The sequence below is a fragment of the Taeniopygia guttata genome, chromosome 28, assembly GCF_048771995.1.
Source record: "Taeniopygia guttata chromosome 28, bTaeGut7.mat, whole genome shotgun sequence".
NCBI lineage: Eukaryota > Metazoa > Chordata > Aves > Passeriformes > Estrildidae > Taeniopygia > Taeniopygia guttata.
In genome coordinates, this window is record NC_133053.1 from 3,821,312 (window position 1) to 3,840,075 (window position 18,764).

An 18,764-nucleotide genomic window follows, 5' to 3' on the forward strand; every position below is an offset into this window, starting at 1 on the left:
GGCTGGGTGGTCTGGACCCTGCTCTGGACAAGCAGCTCAGGTCACCCCTGTTCTTTCCATGGAAGGTGGGACAGGATGGAATTGTGGCCCTGGGAAGTGGTGCTGGGAGCAGGAGGTGGCAGAGGTGTCCGAGTGTGTGACTCCCTGGAGGGAGGCACTTGCTGAGGCCCTTCCAACTCTCCCAGTGTGAGCCAGCTTCTCATCCCTGCTGTTGGCTTCACTCGTGGCTTTTTGGGAGTGAGAAACTCCCCAGGGGAGAGGGAACCGGTGGGAAGGAAACTGAGGCACAGCAGGGACAGTCAGCTGAAGATCCAGGGCTGCCAAGGCAGGAGCTGATGCTCTGATGGCACAAAGCTGTGTCAGAGCTTGGGAAGGTGCTGATGGAGCTCAGGGAAAGGTTCTTCCCCCCGAGGGTGCTGGCACTGCCCAGGCTCCCCAGGGAATGGTCCCGGCCCCGAGGCTGCCAGAGCTGCAGGAGCGTTTGGACAGCGCTCTCAGGGCTGCTCAGGGTGGGGGTGTTGGGGGGTCTGGGCAGGGCCAGGGGCTGGGCTGACGATCCCTGAGGGTTCATTCCAGGATTTTATTATTCTCATGATTTTCTCATAAAATCTTCCAGGATTTTATGATTCTCAGCCCTGTCACATTATGACACGAAATAACTCACACAAGCAGGCTAGATGTAAAAGGAAAGAAAAAGAACCAAAGAAAGCAAACTTTATTTTCTGACTCCACTAGATATAGAATATTAAAAGTGACAGTGGATTAGAGGGTGAAATTTCACCTCTCCAACCACACTGGTCAAACCAACAGCCATCAATTCTCTCCACCCACAAAGAAGAATGCAAAACCATCCTTGTTTATACAAACAGTGTAAGAAAACTCAGTAGAAATATGTAAACATCAGAAGGCATAAGAAACTTTTAGAAGAACTTTAAAACTCTCAAAAGAACAGGGTGACACAGCCCTTCTTGGCCAGACTGGGAGCTGGGAATTCCTTCCCCCTCCCAACCTCCCTGTCACAGGGTGGCAGCCACGCTCAGGGTGCCAGGGACACTGCAGAGGTGTTTTGCAAGAGCTCTGAGAGCTTTTAATCGATGTTTGCTGACATAATTGGTGCCTCAAGCCCTTTGTTGGAGCGAGCAAACAGATCCTAATCCTCTGCAGGGAACTCTGAGCTGGGGGTGAACTGGTTGGACCTGCCCTGGAGGAGCTTGGCTTTGAAAGCAAAACCCACTTTGGTGTGTGGAAACATTGCCTGCAGTGGGAGGATTAATGACTAACCGTGGGTTTGTTAATTCTGTTTCAATGCTTTCACTTTCAGGGAGTTCATTTAATGATAGGATCAAATAATTGCAGAGGAACGGCCCCGAGTGCTGTGCAGGGCAGGAAATTGGGGTATAAATTGGGGGTCTTGGGGCAATTCTGGTTGGGTGGGAGGGGAAGGAAAAGGTGCTGAACTCTAAAAACAGATCCTGTGCTGTGGGGTGGGAGCTGAGGAGCAAAACCTCCGGGATTTCTGCAGTTTCTGATTTGGGATGATAAAAATGCTGCTACAGAGGAAACACAACTTCATGGCAGTAAAACTTCATGGCATTTATTGAACTGAAATCAGCAGCAATCTCAAAAAACACAGCCTGGCTGTGTCACACTCAGATTTCACAAGGTCTCTTTACATCATAATGTCATCATTATAAATAGATGAAATAATTAATTTAAGGTATTTACATTTTTCAAGCTCAGTGGTGAAAAAGCTAAAATCTAGGTGGGATTTCTAAGTCTACAACAGTCAGTCCCCAAAAATCTCTAAATTAGTATAATTTTAAGCCTTTTTCAGAAAACTGACGTTAACACTGAAGGGCTTTGCAAACTGCAGTTCCTGGTAGGTTTTTATTTTCCTTTGGTTGTGTAATATTTCTATAAAAAATTATATTTCTGTAAAACACTGCAGTGCTTAAAAAAAATTATTTTCCTTAGCACTGGCACTGTTGGCAGTTTCCTGGAGTATGAAAAGAATCGTGGCAATAGTGCAAAGATTGGTCTCGAGGCGAGAGAAAATGCTGAAATAATTTATAAAATAAGTATTTTCTAGGTTTATAGCTATTTTTCCTTCATCAGTGGACGAAAAGGTGTGGGAAGACCAAGCTGAGGTGTCAGTGAACCTTCCCTGTGCTCATGTGGGGGAAGTAGAGCCCACACAGGCCCTGCTGCACCTGGTACAGGTGAGACTTTCTCCTCAGGCAGGAGAGGACCTGGTGGGAAAAAAAACAAAATTAATGAAAAGAACAAAATTAATGGAAAAGAAAAAAATTAATGGCCAAAAGACCAAAATCAATGGCAAAAAAAAAAAAAAAAAAAAAATTGAATCCGTGCTCTGCCCACCATTAGGTGCCTCCAAATCACATTGCCAGATGGGAAGCCAGGGATTTTGGGAATAAAAATCCCAAAATGCCCACAGCTGTGAGGCAGCTCTGCAGCAGAGGAGTTTCCTCTCCTAAATCCTGCTGGCTGTAATTTTGTCTCCTGAACCTCCCTGCTCTCTGTAGCTTTGGCTCTTCCCCTCAGCTGGTACAAAGCAACATTTTAAGGTGTTGTTCCCCATTAAATCACCAGCAGAGGTGGGAAGAGGATCTGCTCTGCCTTTTCCAAGGATTTGCAGCTGGAGCATGGCCCTGCCAGGCTGCAGCAGTCTGTAGTTAAAGAGCACTGAAATAATTAATAATTTATATTTATTGTAGTCAAAGAGCACAAAATTCTCAGTGTGGTTCCCACAGGCTGTTTAAAAAAGCTGGTTTTGGCACTCCCTCACCTGGAACCTGCTCGTTCTGCAGGTGTTGGACAGGTTTAGGAAATGCTGCAGAGGATTCCCTATTTCCACCTGTGGATTCCCTAATTCCTGCTCCTTTTCTTGGTGTTGGCCTTGCCTTTGGTTTGTGGCTTTCCCCTCTGCAAAAACCCAGTGCCAGCCACAATCCTGCTGCTTTTCTAGAAGGAAAATTCTGCTTCCTTTTCTAAAAAATCTGCTCAGCTGACTCAAAATTCCCTTCCCCATCCCCAGTGCTTGGAAGAGCTGGCAGGGAGTGAAGGATTTGGGGTGGTTTTTGCTGTTTCCAGGCACTGCTCCCTCTGGGATCCTCGGGAATTTGGCTGGATGTCCCTCCTGAGGCTCTGCAGGAGCCAAGGGACATGTGAGACAGCAAAGGGGACACTCAAGACACTCACCAGGAAGCACAACGTGAGGAGGAGGACAAAGCCCAGCAGGGTGAAAAGGCAGATGAGGATGATGGCCCAGAACTGAAGCTCTGAAAAGAGGAAAAAAAGGATTTAGAGACTCTTCCATGTGGGATTGTGAGAGGGAGATATCACCCTGGCAAAGTTCAGAACACCCTGTAGGTCAGGGCAAATTCCAGAAATTTGGGGAAATGGAGTGAGAGTTCAGGGAGACACAACTTTAAATGGCACTGCAAGGAGCAGAATGCCCCCAGCTATGCCAGGGATGTTCAGAATGACAAAGTAGTGCGATGTTCAGAATGACAAAGTTCTGTCTTAACTGCTTCTGGACTCTTTAGGGGACAGGGATCAGGGTGTCAGCAAAAGCTGCAGTTGTTTCACCAGAGTGTTTGTGGTGCATGGGAAAGTATTTTTCTTCTCTCTCCTGTTTGCTGTTGGTTCTGGGGTTGTAGCTAAGCTAAATCACATCTGGTGTGGTCTTTTTAAAGAAATACTGCAGATATCGAAGCTTATTGGTGCCAGAGTTTTCAAACAGTTCCTAAACTTCTGCTTTTGCCTGTCCTTCAATTCCATTCCCCTCAGGCTGTTTGCTGCCAAGAGCCTTGGAGTTTTGGTCTTTTCTGTGGGTTTAGTCCCACTCCAAGATATCTGAGGCTAATTTATTATACCTAACGTATTTATCAGGGTTCAATTATTTATTAGTGCTCAAGTATTCAGTGGCTGTCAGGTCAATCCTTGCCAAAAAAACACCTACCAGATTTTTTGGACTCTGGTTCATCTGTCTTCACTGGAGAATAACCTGGAAATGAGGAGTGGGACAGATGAGAAATGGAACTCTGGAGCTGATTTAAACAAAATTAGGAAGAATTCCCTAAAATGTCCCTCCAGGATCTCTCACCTTCCACCACCAGACTCTGCTCCTCCAGCTTGTAGCTGGGGCCCAGCCTGGTGAAGCCCTGGGTCAGGAGTTTCAGCTCCTCAAACACCTCCTGCTCTTGCAAAGTCCCTGAGAGGGGATCCAGGGTGAACTTGCAGGTCGAGGCAACCTCTGTGTGTCCTTTGCCATGGACAGGCCTGGAGGGTGACAGGCAGAGAGGAGAGAAAAATGGAACAGAGCTGAGTAGAGCAGGGAAGGGATTTGGAGTCTCAGGTTTGCAGATGTCCCAGAGGTGTATTTTTGGGATGGGATCACTTCTAGCAGCTTGTTCTGGGTGAGACAGGGACTCCTGCAACCTTGTGAAATGCATCCACTGATTTAATCCCCAGCAAGGCATTTTTAAGAGGTAAATCAGCTCTATTTCTAAGAGGAAAATCAACTCTATTTCTAAGCGTTAAATCAGCTCTATTTCTAAAACTTAAATCTACTCTGCTGCTTTGCTCCTCCAAAGAGTATTTGGAGGACCCTCACAGGCAGATTTTGTCCTCAGGCTGGTCAGTTGTGTGGTCAGTGCTGCCTGCCCGTGGAATTTGAGCTTATTTGAACACGTTAAATGAGAGAATGAAGGTGTTTGCTTTCCCCTGGGGTTGTTCACGCATGGAAACAGCTCTGCAAGCACCAAAACAAAACCAGCTCTGTTTGGACAGAAACCTTTTGTGGTAAAGGCAAAAGTGACTGAAGGAGAATGAAGCGACTCCCGTGTGTCACCGGGGGCAGAGTGGTTGGCAGGGAGGGGTGGACACCCTAAATGTCTTCCTGAACTGCTCTTTTGGGACTCCAAAAAGCACTGGACATACCCAAAGCTCTGCACAGTGCAGCCAGCAAATCGGTCCTTCAGGCGGCTGCTCCTGAATACCTCGAGCTGATGGGGAGGAACAAAACAGTTGAGGAAAGCTGAGTTAAGTTCACACATCCTTTGGACAGGCAGCTGAAGCCATTGCTGCTCATTTCACCTCTTTCTCAATCTTCTCTTTGTTCTCTTGGCACATCTGGGAGCTGGAGTCCTGCAGTTCAGGCGAGTAGGGAAGGTTGGTGATTCGGAAATTTAATCCAAAGTTTTCTTTGCCAGACTCCAGGGGTGTCTCGTGAGTTGCTGCCTCAACTGAGAGTTCCAAGGCTGGAAATGGAGAGGAAAATTAAATTCTAGCAGAGAGAAACTGAGGCTTTCCTACCAAGCAGCAATGAATCCTACCAAGCAGCAATGAACTACAGCTTTTTAGCTTGAATTCTTAGATTGGCAGAACTTGAGTTTTACTGGGGTCTGAGAGAAAACTCCAAATGTTCCAGGCCATTCATTTCTTTGGGATGCTGCACATTGGGAAAAAAAGCTGAAAGTCTGTTTAGCTCTAGATGGTTGAAATTGTAGTGAGCAGTTCACACTTAATTTTATGATTTTTTTTTAATATTGGAAATGCTGTAATTTTGAATAATAATTTAATTTTGAACAGCACCTTAATATTGAAGAACATCTTAATATTGAATAACTCCTTAAGCCATCAGTGACTAGAGGACTGAATGTCTGAATGGCCTAACTCAGAGTCCAGTGATCCAACTTAACAACAGATTTATTTTGTGCTCTGACAGAGCAGAATTTGGGAGATTCTGAGTGTGCTGTGGCGAAGTGAGTTATCCCTGTGGGTACTGGGAAGGGATTTGATCCACGTACTGTCCACTGAGAATTCCTGCAGTCGGTAGCTGCTCCCCAGCCACAGCCCTGTGGTGTTGGAGGTCCTGTCCTGGAAAGTCCTTTCAACCACGGCCCTGCTGATTTTGGGGTCAGGCTGGAAGAAGCACTGGCAGTCGACCACTATGGATCCAGGCCTGTGGGCAGAGGAACAGAGGTTTGGAGATAAATAGGATGGGCAGGAAGCTCCGTGTGGGAAGGAGTTTCCTGAAGGGTTCCTGCTGTTCTGAAGGTTGAGTGGTTTAAAGTAACATGGTGGAATAATGGCTGGGGCTTTTCCATTGGACAGGGGCAGGAATTAAAATTTTACCTCATCTCTGGACAAATTTTGGTTGTTTTATATGAATGCAAGGAAAGAGCAGCACTTTTAGGTTTTTTAAAGCTTTCATTGTGTTGAAGGGTCCCTTGTTCAAGCCTCATTCCATCCTGAGCAGGACACCACAGCTCACTTTTAAAGTGCCGAGGTGACAGGGTCACCAGCTCCCAGTAAAGGGATGGAATCTGTAATTCCTGGGATACTCAGAGACCTGAGAGTGCCTTACAGAAACCCTTACTGAGAAACCCTGGCAAAAAAAAAAATTCAAACTGACAAATCCTGGGAAGCTGTTTCTTAGGGCATCAGTTCCCAACAGGAGAACAGAAGGGAGGAATTCCACAGGGGCCAGTGGCACTCGGCCATGGGGGAGCAGTGCCAGGGTGTAGTAATCTTTAAACAAAATCAGATTTTATCCCAGACCTCAGCCCGGTGATCCTGCAGGTCAGGAACTGCTCCCGCAGGTCGCTCTGACGGTACAATTGATTCATCTGAAATTAAAACGTCACATTAAATATTAATGAGTTTGGGCACTGTGCTGGAGGCTTTGGGCCAGCAGGAGGAACTTGGGCTCTGGAGAAACACCAGGGTTATTTTGTGTTGGTTGGATTTCATGGGGGTTAGGTTTTACTTTGGAAAAGGCACCTTCTGGTGGTGGGGTCTGACTTCCAGCCTGGCAAACTTCCTGAAATTCCTGAAATTCCTTCCAGGATGTGAGCAGTGTCCTGAGTGACATCCCAGCCCCACAGCCCCACAGCTCAAAGAGAGCAAAACCCACCCAGTCAGGGCCTTATCAGGTTGATAAATTGGATTGGTGCTGAAGAGAAAACGTTGGATTCTAGGAATGAATCATGGATGTGCTGACCAGGGATTTGCCACCAGGGACTGGCCTCGGATGCACCTCTGAAGGTGGGAGTGAAATGCTGGGGGTGTGTTAATTTAACTGATCAGCTCTGGCATTTTGCAGTCCATGTTTTTGATTGGAGAGAATTTCATAAGACCTCATGAATCATTGAATGGTTTGGGTTGGAAAGGACCTTAAAGATTCTCCAGTCCCAGTCCCCTGCCATGGGCAGGGATCAAACTCACCAGGTACAACTTAAAACCAAAAATGAATCAAAGGCCAATCTTATCTTTCAGATTCTAGAAATTTTTTGTTCCTAAATGTTGATTTTTAAATTTTTTTTCTTTAAATTCAGACATAAATCTTTGGTAGTTGCTTCAAAAACTGACCAGTCAGACATATTCTCAAATACCTCCTTACCTTGCTGGTGATGCTTTCTACTGCTGCTCTGTATTCTGGAGACTGGGAGTCAGGGTTGGTGAGGTTTTCATTGACTATTCTAAAGCTCAGTCTGTAACCCAGTTTGATTGCAGTCAAGTTAGGCTTTTTGGTGGCAGCTGTGTCTGTGAGGGTGAAATCTAAATAAAAAGGGTACAGTTAATTTATTTTTACATCTATTCCTGTCATAAAATCAATATAGATAAAACCCTGCTTAGATCATACACTGTAACAGTGAAATTTGCCAGGAATTTGTCTGATTTAAGCCATGGAAATGCTGCCAGCGTGGCAGTATTCTGTATGATTGGTTTTATCAATCTTAAAGAAAACCAACAAACCAAAGGGTTCATCAGTGCTTAGGCCCCAGGGATGAGGAATGATCTCCAGGAGATCCCAAAATCCTGTGAGCCCCATGGATGCTTACCATCGACGTACAGGCTGCTCCTGTCCAGGCTGTAGTGGCCCAGTTTGGTGACATTGTTTGTCATGGTGCTCAGCTCCTGGTAAAGCTTTTCTCTGTCAAACCTGGCCAGGCTGGCATTGTCCTTGTAGCTGCACACAGCGTCCACTTTTGTGTCATCCCTGTGCCTTCCAGACCTGGGGGGAAATGTCACATGTGTTCTTTGGGACACTGCTGGCAGAACTCCTGAGGGGTTTTTAGGACAGACACCAAACCCTCACTGCATCCTTCACCATGTTCTCCAGGATTGGGGTGATGATATTCAGATACCAAAATGATTTTACCAGCTAAAAAAAAGATCCTGGCTGGACAGGGAGGTGTCACTGGCTGCTGTTTCTTGGCCTCAGAACAGCCACGAATTTAAGGTGTGTGAGAGTGGGTAAAGACATGGTTCATTGCAATTTTAGGAGTATTTTAGGTGGTTTATATTTAGGTATTTTAGTATTTCAGACACTTTTAGTATTCTTTCAGGTATTTTTAGTGTCTGCAGGGAGGGCTCAGAGCAGGGACCAGGGTCTGCTCTTTGATGATGAGGAATAGGACAAGAGGAACAACGCAGGAACAAGGCAGGAACTGATGCCCAGGAAGTTCATAAGCATGAGGAGGAACTTCTTCCTTGTGCAGTGACCAGGAACTGGAACAAATTGTCCAGAAAAATTTTGGAATCTCCTCACTGGAGATATTCCAGAGCCATCTGGACACAATATGCTCTCTGGGATGACCCTGCTGGAGCAGGGAGGTGGGACCAGGTGACCCACTGTGGTCCTTCTAACCTGACCCATCCTGTGATTCTGGAATTCCAAATATTACCTGAATCTCATGGCTTTACATCCTGTGTAGGCAGAGCTTATGCTGCTCCTCTTGAAAAGAGGGTCAAGCTGTAAAAAAAAAAAAAAAAAAAAAAAAGGATAATTGAGAGCTGGGAATCACATCCTGAGTTTAAAACAGGTGGATTTAGGTCACCACCATGACCCAAAAGGAGCACAAGCAGAGCCACACTCACATAGTGGTTCATAACTTTCACTGTTGAAAGGAATTTGTGGGAATTTGGGGCATCCAGATCTGCAGTGTAGTGGAAGTTGGTCAAGGTGAAGTTAAGAGTGAAATTCCTGGATGTTGGTTTTGGTGCAGCTGTGATGCTCCGGGCTGCAATCAAAGGGGAGAAGGATTAGGAATTTCCTAAAAAAAAAAAAAAGCTGTTTTTACTTTCAAACCTAATCCCAGCACACCTCAAGGCTACTCTGAATAATCTCTTCCCCTCTGATTTTATCAGGGCATTTCTCCTTTTGAGAGCTTTCCCTGAAATGAATTTGGAAAAATGAATGTGGCAAAATGAATTTGGCAAAATACTTACAGGGTCTCTCAAGGGGTTTGTTGTAACCTGGAAAGGAAATGCAAGAGAAAGAGATATAATAGAGCATCTACTTTGGAGAATGGAAGTGGAGAGGAGGTGATTAAAAGGATGATTTGGGAATGAATCATCAGAACCAGACCACAGGGGTGTGATTATATTAAATAAACAAAGCTTAGGCAGAACAGGGTGCTTTGGAAGAGCAGGGCTACAGTGAGAAAATGTATGTCCCAATGTTTAATTAAACACTGTGGGACAGGAATCAGGTGAAATGTTCACAGGCAGGTGAATGACTGAGGTCAAGACTAAAATTAAGTTCACTCTTCAATGTAATATAGAATTTAAAATCTTTAAAAATATCAACAGGGGAAGATTTTAAATCTTGCACAGATAAATTTTGCAGGGATGTTTAGAGGGATTCCCTAAACACAGTTTAGAATCACAGAAGGGTTTGGAGTGGAAGTGAACTTAAAGATCATCAAGCTCCAATCATACTGCCATGGCCAAGGAATCATATCACTTCTACATGGAAAATGTATGCATGGTTTTGTCAAGTGGTGGTAAGCTGCAGTGCTGTTCCTTGACCTTGAGAGGCCCATCCCTATATTTTCTGAGATGTTCATAAATAGAATACTAAAAATTAGTGTAACAGAGAAAGAATAAATGAAAAAGGTTAATTTTACAATATTAAAAAACACATAGAAGGAGGAAAAATTATAAACGTAGGTAGAGCATATGAGAACTCATTGTAAACCATTCCCAGCAAAAAGAATGAGAGATACAACTGAGTGAAAGAACAAAAAACACTAAAAAAAAAAAATGACTTAATGAATGAATATGACAAAAGAGGACATCATTTAAGCATAGAAAATGAAGCATCTGAAAGTTAAAGAAATCAAAACAAATTGTCACCGTTGACGTAGAGGCTGTCCTTGTCCAGGCTGTAGGGGCCCAGCTGGGTGATGCCTCTGGTCTTGTTGCTCACTTGGTGGTACAGCCCCACCCTGTCCAAAGGCGCAGCCGAGGGCTCCTTGCTGTAGCTGCAGACGGCGTCCACCCGGGTCTCGTCCCTGTGACTGCCCGGCCTGCAAAACACAGAGATCTCCCTCAGAAATCCTCCGCTGCATGTTCTGCCTTCAAGGATGGATTTTGGGCTCTTTATGGTCTTTCCTGGGAGGACTTGAGTGTCAACTAAGACAACAATATGAGCATGTGGAAGGAAGAGCACTCGAAGTCTGGGGAAATCTCTAAAAATAATGGATGTCCCACATCAAGGTGGAGGTCCCAGCCCATAGGCTGGGCTGCCACAGATAAGAGATTTAGACAACCAAGGGATCTGACCATTGGTCCTGCAGGAACAGTTGATCATGACCCATACCTGAAGTGTGTTGCTTCACATCCTTGGAAAACAGGGTCAATGCTGCTTCCCTTCATCAGGCGGTCCAGCTGCCAAGGCAAGAGGTTTCCCAGCTAAGCCATGGCCTGCTCTATGCACTCCCTCCACTGTGAGGAGACCAGAGCAGGTACAGCAATGTCCCACTGCTGATCCACCTACCATCATGTTCATAACCCTTCGTGTAGCTCTGAACTTGGCCGAGTCAGGATTCTCCAGGTCAGAAGTGTAGGGGAGGTTGGTGATGGTGAAGTTGACGGTGAAACGCTCAAGGGCAGCAGCTGTCGTTGTTGGTGGCTGGGTGGGAGCTGAAAGATGTAGAAATAAGGAATGACAAGGGGCAAGAGCCTCAGGGACAGGGCTCTGGATGGAAAACCACTGAGGTGTCTATGCAAGCACTGGTGTCCACGGGAAGGGCCGCCGTGTCCCCCATGTTTCCCCAAGGATGTCAAAGCCACAGCCCCGCTGCCTGGAGAAGGCCAAAGCAGAGAACCTGTAACCTTCAGATCCCATCCCACTGCTGCACGGAACTCACTGGTCAGCACTGGCTGCTCGTTGTAGCCTGGGGAAAGAGAGAGAGAGAGGGTCAGGAGCTGGAGCTGGGCGAGGGGCAGCACTGGGGCAGGGCTGCCATGGGAGAGCAGAGGAGGCCGAGGGAGGAGCGCCGGTCACCGTTGACGTAGAGGCTGTCCTTGTCCAGGCTGTAGGGGCCCAGCTGGGTGATGCCTCTGGTCTTGTTGCTCACATGGTGGTACAGCCCCACCCTGTCCAAAGGCGCAGCCGAGGGCTCCTTGCTGTAGCTGCACACGGCGTCCACCCGGGTCTCGTCCCTGTGACTGCCCGGCCTGCAAAACACAGGGATCTCCCTCAGAAATCCTCCTCTGCACGTTCTCTATACAGAGGTGGGTGTTGGGCTGCCAATGGCTTTTCTGAGTTACCATGCAATCTCTGCCTTCCCAAAACATGGGTGGGTTTTTTTTGGTTTATTTTATTCCTCTACTCCATCTTTTCTAATGCCCATGGGCCTTTTCAAGAAGAAGCAATCAAGGCCAGACCAGAAGCCTTATCAAGGTTAGACCATAAGCACCTTGCGATGAGATGATAGGATTTGAGGACAATGTCTAAGAAGGTTGGAAATCTGAGAGGTGTTTGGGAAAGAGAGCATTACTGAGAAGATCCAGCCTCCAGAGAGTGGGGAACATGAGTGTGACTGCTCCCTTTATGAGATAGGGACTTGCAAAGGGACACTGGGGTGGAACCCATACCTGAAGTGTGTTGCTTCACATCCTTGGAAAACAGGGCCAATGCTGCTTCCCTTCAGCAGGCGGTCCAGCTGCCAAGGGAAGAGGTTTCCCAGCTAAGCCATGGCCTGCTCTATGCACTCCCTCCAATCTGATGAGACCAGAGCAGGTACAGCAATGTCCCACTGCTGGTCCACCTACCATCATGTTCATAACCCTTCGTGTAGCTCTGAACTTGGCCGAGTCAGGATTCTCCAGGTCAGAAGTGTAGGGGAGGTTGGTGATGGTGAAGTTGACGGTGAAACGCTCAAGGGCAGCAGCTGTCGTTGTTGGTGGCTGGGTGGGAGCTGAAAGATGTAGAAATAAGGAATGACAAAGGGCAAGAGCCTCAGGGTCAGGGCTCTGGATGGAAATCACTGAGGTCTCTATTCCAGCCTTGGTGACCACGGGGAGGGCTGCCATGCCCCCTATGTTTCCCCAAGGATGTCAAAGCCACAGCCCCGCTGCATGGGGAGGACCCAAGCCGAGAACCTGTAACCTTCAGATCCCAAACCACTGCTGCACGGTACTCACTGGTCAGCACTGGCTGCTCATTGTAGCCTAAGGAAAGAGAGAGACAGAGGGTCAGGAGCTGGAGCTGGGCAAGGGGCAGCACTGGGGCAGGGCTGCCATGAGAGAGCAGAGGAGGCCGAGGGAGGAGCGCCGGTCACCGTTGACGTAGAGGCTGTCCTTGTCCAGGCTGTAGGGGCCCAGCTGGGTGATGCCTCTGGTCTTGTTGCTCACTTGGTGGTACAGCCCCACCCTGTCCAAAGGCGCAGCCGAGGGCTCCTTGCTGTAGCTGCAGACGGCGTCCACCCGGGTCTCGTCCCTGTGACTGCCCGGCCTGCAAAACACAGGGATCTCCCTCAGAAATCCTCCTCTGCATGTTCTGCCTTCAAGGATGGATTTTGGGCTGTTTATGGTCTTTCCAGTGAGGACTTGAGTGCCAACTAAGACAAGAATATGAGCATGTGGAAGGAAGAGAACTCAAAGGCTGAAGAAAACACTAAGGAAGACGGATGTCCCATATCAAAGTGGAGGTCCCAGCCCATAGGCTGGGCTCCAACAGGTTTAGACAGCTTAGGGATCTGACCATTGGTCCTGCAGGGACAGTTGATCATGACCCATACCTGAAGTCTTTTGCTTCACATCCTTGGAAAACAGGGCTAATGCTGCTTCCCTTCAGCAGGCGGTCCAGCTGCCAAGGGAAGAGGTTTCCCAGTTAAGCCATGGCCTGCTCTATGCACTCCCTCCTCTGTGATGAGACCAGAGCAGGTACAGCAATGTCCCACTGCTGGTCCACCTACCATCATGTTCATAACCCTTCGTGTAGCTCTGAACTTGGCCGAGTCAGGATTCTCCAGGTCAGAAGTGTAGGGGAGGTTGGTGATGGTGAAGTTGACGGTGAAACGCTCAAGGGCAGCAGCTGTCGTTGTTGGTGGCTGGGTGGGAGCTGGAAGATGTAGAAATAAGGATTGAAACGGGGCAAGAGCCTCAGGGACAGGGCTCTGGATGGAAATCACTGAGGTCTCTATGCCAGCCCTGGTGACCACGGGGAGGGCTTCCATGTCCCCCATGTTTCGCCAAGGATGTCAAAGCCGTCGCCCCACTGCCCGGAGAAGACACAAGCAGAGAACCTGTAACCTTCAGATCCCATCCCATTGCTGCAAGGTACTTACTGGTAAGCGATGGGTGCTCGTTGTAGCCTGGAGAAAGAGAGAGACAGAGGGTCAGGAGCTGGAGCTGGGCAAGGGGCAGCACTGGGGCAGGGCTGCTATGGGAGAGAAGAGGAGGCCGAGGGAGGAGCGCCGGTCACCGTTGACATAGAGGCTGTCCTTGTCCAGGCTGTAGGGGCCCAGCTGGGTGATGCCTCTGGTCTTGTTGCTCACATGGTGGTACAGCCCCACCCTGTCCAAAGGCGCAGCCGAGGGCTCCTTGCTGTAGCTGCAGACGGCGTCCACCCGGGTCTCGTCCCTGTGACTGCCCGGCCTGCAAAATACAGAGATCTCCCTCAGAAATCCTCCTCTGCATGTTCTGCCTTCAAGGATGGATTTTGGGCTGTTTATGGTCTTTCCTGGGAGGACTTGAGTGTCAACTAAGACAAAAATATGAGCATGTGGAAGGAAGAGCACTCGAAGTCTGGGGAAATCTCTAAAAATAATGGATGTCCCACATCAAGGTGGAGGTCCCAGCCCATAGGCTGGGCTGCCACAGATAAGAGATTTAGACAGCCAAGGGATCTCACCATGGGTCCTGTAGGGACAGTTGATCATGACCCATACCTGAAGTGTGTTGCTTCACATCCTTGGAGAGCAGGGCCAATGCTGCTTCCCTTCAGCAGGCGGTCCAGCTGCCAAGGGAAGAGGTTTCCCAGTTAAGCCATGGCCTGCTCTATGCACTCCCTCCAATCTGATGAGACCAGAGCAGGTAGAGCAATGTCCCACTGCTGGTCCACCTACCATCATGTTCATAACCCTTCGTGTAGCACTGAACTTGGCCGAGTCAGGATTCTCCAGGTCAGAAGTGTAGGGGAGGTTGGTGATGGTGAAGTTGACGGTGAAACGCTCAAGGGCAGCAACTGTCGTTGTTGGTGGCTGGGTGGGAGCTGAAAGATGTAGAAGTAAGGAATGACAAGGGGCAAAAGCCTCAGTGTCAGGGAAGTGGATGGAAGACCACTGAGGTCTCTATGCCAGCCTTGGTGACCACGGGGAGGGCTGCCATGCCCCCTATGTTTCCCCAAGGATGTCAAAGCCACAGCCTCACTGCCTGGGGAAGACCAAAGCAGAGAACCTGTAACCTTCAGATCCCATCCCACTGCTGCACGGTACTCACTGGTCAGTGCTGGCTGCTCGTTGTAGCCTAAGGAAAGAGAGAGACAGAGGGTCAGGAGCTGGAGCTGGGCAAGGGGCAGCACTGGGGCAGGGCTGCCATGGGAGAGCAGAGGAGGCCGAGGGAGGAGCGCCGGTCACCGTTGACGTAGAGGCTGTCCTTGTCCAGGCTGTAGGGGCCCAGCTGGGTGATGCCTCTGGTCTTGTTGCTCACTTGGTGGTACAGCCCCACCCTGTCCAAAGGCGCAGCCGAGGGCTCCTTGCTGTAGCTGCAGACGGCGTCCACCCGGGTCTCGTCCCTGTGACTGCCCGGCCTGCAAAACACAGAGATCTCCCTCAGAAATCCTCCTCTGCATGTTCTGCCTTCAAGGATGGATTTTGGGCTGTTTATGGTCTTTCCAGTAAGGACTTGAGTGCCAACTAAGACAAGAATATGAGCATGTGGAAGGAAGAGAACTCAAAGGCTGAAGAAAACACTAAGGAAGACGGATGTCCCATATCAAAGTGGAGGTCCCAGCCCATAGGCTGGGCTCCAACAGGTTTAGACAGCTTAGGGATCTGACCATGGGTCCTGCAGGGACAGTTGATCATGACCCATACCTGAAGTGTGTTGCTTCACATCCTTGGAAAACAGGGCCAATGCTGCTTCCCTTCATCAGGCGGTCCAGCTGCCAAGGGAAGAGGTTTCCCAGTTAAGCCATGGCCTGCTCTATGCACTCCCTCCAATCTGATGAGACCAGAGCAGGTACAGCAATGTCCCACTGCTGATCCACCTACCATTATGTTCATAACCCTTCGTGTAGCTCTGAACTTGGCCGAGTCAGGATTCTCCAGGTCAGAAGTGTAGGGGAGGTTGGTGATGGTGAAGTTGACGGTGAAACGCTCAAGGGCAGCAGCTGTCGTTGTTGGTGGCTGGGTGGGAGCTGAAAGATATAGAAATAGAGAATGACAAGGGGCAAGAGCCTCAGGGACAGGGCTCTGGATGGAAAACCACTGAGGTGTCTATGCAAGCACTGGTGTCCACGGGAAGGGCCGCCGTGTCCCCCATGTTTCCCCAAGGATGTCAAAGCCACAGCCCCGCTGCCTGGAGAAGGCCAAAGCAGAGAACCTGTAACCTTCAGATCCCATCCCACTGCTGCACGGTACTCACTGGTCAGCACTGGCTGCTCATTGTAGCCTGGGGAAAGAGAGAGACAGAGGGTCAGGAGCTGGAGCTGGGCAAGGGGCAGCAGTGGGGCAGGGCTGCCATGGGAGGGCAGAGGAGGCCGAGGGAGGAGCGCCGGTCACCATTGACGTAGAGGCTGTCCTTGTCCAGGCTGTAGGGGCCCAGCTGGGTGATGCCTCTGGTCTTGTTGCTCACTTGGTGGTACAGCCCCACCCTGTCCAAAGGCGCAGCCGAGGGCTCCTTGCTGTAGCTGCAGACGGCGTCCACCCAGGTCTCGTCCCTGTGACTGCCTGGCCTGAAAAACACAGAGACCTCCCTCAGAAATCCTCCTCTGCATGTTCTGCCTTCAAGGATGGATTTTGGGCTGTTTATGGTCTTTCCTGGGAGGACTTGAGTGTCAACTAAGACAAAAATATGAGCATGTGGAAGGAAGAGCACTCGAAGTCTGGGGAAATCTCTAAAAATAATGGATGTCCCACATCAAGGTGGAGGTCCCAGCCCATAGGCTGGCCTGCCACAGATAAGAGATTTAGACAGCCAAGGGATCTCACCATGGGTCCTGTAGGGACAGTTGATCATGACCCATACCTGAAGTGTGTTGCTTCACATCCTTGGAAAGCAGGGTCAATGCTGCTTCCCTTCAGCAGGCGGTCCAGCTGCCAAGGGAAGAGGTTTCCCAGTTAAGCCATGGCCTGCTCTATGCACTCCCTCCAATCTGATGAGACCAGAGCAGGTAGAGCAATGTCCCACTGCTGGTCCACCTACCATTATGTTCATAACCCTTCGTGTAGCTCTGAACTTGGCCGAGTCAGGATTCTCCAGGTCAGAAGTGTAGGGGAGGTTGGTGATGGTGAAGTTGACGGTGAAACGCTCAACGGCAGCAGCTGTCGTTGTTGGTGGCTGGGTGGGAGCTGAAAGATGTAGAAATAAGGATTGAAAAGGGGAGGGAGCCTCAGGGACAGGGCTCTGGATGGAAATCACTGAGGTCTCTATGCAAACACTGGTGACCACGGGGAGGGCTTCCATGTCCCCCATGTTTCGCCAAGGATGTCAAAGCCGTCGCCCCACTGCCCGGAGAAGACACAAGCAGAGAACCTGTAACCTTCAGATCCCATCCCACTGCTGCAAGGTACTTACTGGTAAGCGATGGGTGCTCGTTGTAGCCTGGGGAAAGAGAGAGACAGAGGGTCAGGAGCTGGAGCTGGGCAAGGGGCAGCACTGGGGCAGGGCTGCCATGGGAGAGCAGAGGAGGCCGAGGGAGGAGCGCCGGTCACCGTTGACATAGAGGCTGTCCTTGTCCAGGCTGTAGGGGCCCAGCTGGGCGATGCCTCTGGTCTTGTTGCTCACTTGGTGGTACAGCCCCACCCTGTCCAAAGGCGCAGACGAGGGCTCCTTGCTGTAGCTGCAGACGGCGTCCACCCAGGTCTCGTCCCTGTGACTGCCTGGCCTGAAAAACACAGAGATCTCTCTCAGAAATCCTCCTCTGCATGTTCTCTATACAGAGGTGGGTGTTGGGCTGCCAATGGCTTTTCTGAGTTACCATGCAATCTCTGCCTTCCCAAAACATGGGTGGGTTTTTTTTGGTTTATTTTATTCCTCTACTCCATCTTTTCTAATGCCCATGGGCCTTTTCAAGAAGACGCTATCAAGGCCAGACCAGAAGCCTTATCAAGGTTAGACCATAAGCACCTTGCGATGAGATGATAGGATTTGAGGACAATGTCTAAGAAGGTTGGAAATCTGAGAGGTGTTTGGGAAAGAGAGCATTACTGAGAAGATCCAGCCTCCAGAGAGTGGGGAACATGAGTGTGACTGCTCCCTTTATGAGATAGGGACTTGCAAAGGGACACTGGGGTGGAACCCATACCTGAAGTGTGTTGCTTCACATCCTTGGAAAACAGGGCCAATGCTGCTTCCCTTCATCAGGCGGTCCAGCTGCCAAGGGAAGAGGTTTCCCAGCTAAGCCATGGCCTGCTTTATGAACTCCCTCCAATCTGATGAGACCAGAGCAGGTAGAGCAATGTCCCACTGCTGGTCCACCTACCATCATGTTCATAACCCTTCGTGTAGCTCTGAACTTGGCCGAGTCAGGATTCTCCAGGTCAGAAGTGTAGGGGAGGTTGGTGATGGTGAAGTTGACGGTGAAACGCTCAAGGGCAGCAGCTGTCGTTGTTGGTGGCTGGGTGGGAGCTGAAAGATGTAGAAATAAGGAATGACAAGGGGCAAGAGCCTCAGTGTCAGGGCACCGGATAGAAGACCACTGAGGTCTCTATTCCAGCCCTGGTGACCACGGGGAGGGCTGCCATGCCCCCTATGTTTCCCAAGGATGTCAAAGCCACAGCCCCACTGCCTGGGGAGGACCCAAGCCGAGAATCTGTAACCTTCAGATCCCATCCCACTGCTGCAAGGTACTCACTGGCCAGCACTGGCTGCTCGTTGTAGCCTGGGGAAAGAGAGAGACAGAGGGTCAGGAGCTGGAGCTGGGCAAGGGGCAGCACTGGGGCAGGGCTGCCATGGGAGAGCAGAGGAGGCCGAGGGAGGAGCGCCGGTCACCGTTGACGTAGAGGCTGTCCTTGTCCAGGCTGTAGGGGCCCAGCTGGGTGATGCCTCTGGTCTTGTTGCTCACTTGGTGGTACAGCCCCACCCTGTCCAAAGGCGCAGCCGAGGGCTCCTTGCTGTAGCTGCAGACGGCGTCCACCCGGGTCTCGTCCCTGTGACTGCCTGGCCTGAAAAACACAGAGATCTCCCTCAGAAAACCTCCTCTTCATGTTCTCTATACAGAGGTGGGTGTTGGGCTGCCAATGGCTTTTCTGAGTTACCATGCAATCTCTGCCTTCCCAAAA

The 18,764-nt window shown here is 49.6% G+C and overlaps 1 protein-coding gene across 1 annotated transcript in view; it reads right to left on the reverse strand.

Moving 5' to 3' along the window:
• Positions 1 to 680: 680 nt before the first annotated feature.
• Positions 681 to 18,764, reverse strand: part of MUC16 (mucin 16, cell surface associated) — a 53,893-nt gene continuing 35,809 nt past the window's right edge. Inside the window, exons 55-96 of the mRNA XM_072919236.1 lie at positions 18,475 to 18,647; positions 18,303 to 18,364; positions 17,966 to 18,151; positions 17,789 to 17,856; positions 17,196 to 17,368; positions 17,059 to 17,085; positions 16,687 to 16,832; positions 16,510 to 16,577; positions 16,044 to 16,216; positions 15,907 to 15,933; positions 15,534 to 15,679; positions 15,357 to 15,424; positions 14,898 to 15,070; positions 14,761 to 14,787; positions 14,388 to 14,533; positions 14,211 to 14,278; positions 13,745 to 13,917; positions 13,608 to 13,634; positions 13,236 to 13,381; positions 13,059 to 13,126; positions 12,600 to 12,772; positions 12,463 to 12,489; positions 12,091 to 12,236; positions 11,914 to 11,981; positions 11,321 to 11,493; positions 11,184 to 11,210; positions 10,811 to 10,956; positions 10,634 to 10,701; positions 10,168 to 10,340; positions 9,259 to 9,285; positions 8,908 to 9,050; positions 8,715 to 8,782; positions 7,869 to 8,041; positions 7,427 to 7,584; positions 6,586 to 6,653; positions 5,832 to 5,986; positions 5,119 to 5,282; positions 4,963 to 5,027; positions 4,127 to 4,302; positions 3,983 to 4,027; positions 3,220 to 3,299; positions 681 to 2,249 (exon numbers count right to left, since the gene is read on the reverse strand). Of these exons, the coding sequence (XP_072775337.1) occupies positions 2,151 to 2,249; positions 3,220 to 3,299; positions 3,983 to 4,027; positions 4,127 to 4,302; positions 4,963 to 5,027; positions 5,119 to 5,282; positions 5,832 to 5,986; positions 6,586 to 6,653; positions 7,427 to 7,584; positions 7,869 to 8,041; positions 8,715 to 8,782; positions 8,908 to 9,050; positions 9,259 to 9,285; positions 10,168 to 10,340; positions 10,634 to 10,701; positions 10,811 to 10,956; positions 11,184 to 11,210; positions 11,321 to 11,493; positions 11,914 to 11,981; positions 12,091 to 12,236; positions 12,463 to 12,489; positions 12,600 to 12,772; positions 13,059 to 13,126; positions 13,236 to 13,381; positions 13,608 to 13,634; positions 13,745 to 13,917; positions 14,211 to 14,278; positions 14,388 to 14,533; positions 14,761 to 14,787; positions 14,898 to 15,070; positions 15,357 to 15,424; positions 15,534 to 15,679; positions 15,907 to 15,933; positions 16,044 to 16,216; positions 16,510 to 16,577; positions 16,687 to 16,832; positions 17,059 to 17,085; positions 17,196 to 17,368; positions 17,789 to 17,856; positions 17,966 to 18,151; positions 18,303 to 18,364; positions 18,475 to 18,647 (4,567 nt within the window). The 3' untranslated portion in view covers positions 681 to 2,150. The remainder of the gene's footprint in view (positions 2,250 to 3,219; positions 3,300 to 3,982; positions 4,028 to 4,126; positions 4,303 to 4,962; positions 5,028 to 5,118; positions 5,283 to 5,831; positions 5,987 to 6,585; positions 6,654 to 7,426; positions 7,585 to 7,868; positions 8,042 to 8,714; positions 8,783 to 8,907; positions 9,051 to 9,258; positions 9,286 to 10,167; positions 10,341 to 10,633; positions 10,702 to 10,810; positions 10,957 to 11,183; positions 11,211 to 11,320; positions 11,494 to 11,913; positions 11,982 to 12,090; positions 12,237 to 12,462; positions 12,490 to 12,599; positions 12,773 to 13,058; positions 13,127 to 13,235; positions 13,382 to 13,607; positions 13,635 to 13,744; positions 13,918 to 14,210; positions 14,279 to 14,387; positions 14,534 to 14,760; positions 14,788 to 14,897; positions 15,071 to 15,356; positions 15,425 to 15,533; positions 15,680 to 15,906; positions 15,934 to 16,043; positions 16,217 to 16,509; positions 16,578 to 16,686; positions 16,833 to 17,058; positions 17,086 to 17,195; positions 17,369 to 17,788; positions 17,857 to 17,965; positions 18,152 to 18,302; positions 18,365 to 18,474; positions 18,648 to 18,764) is intronic.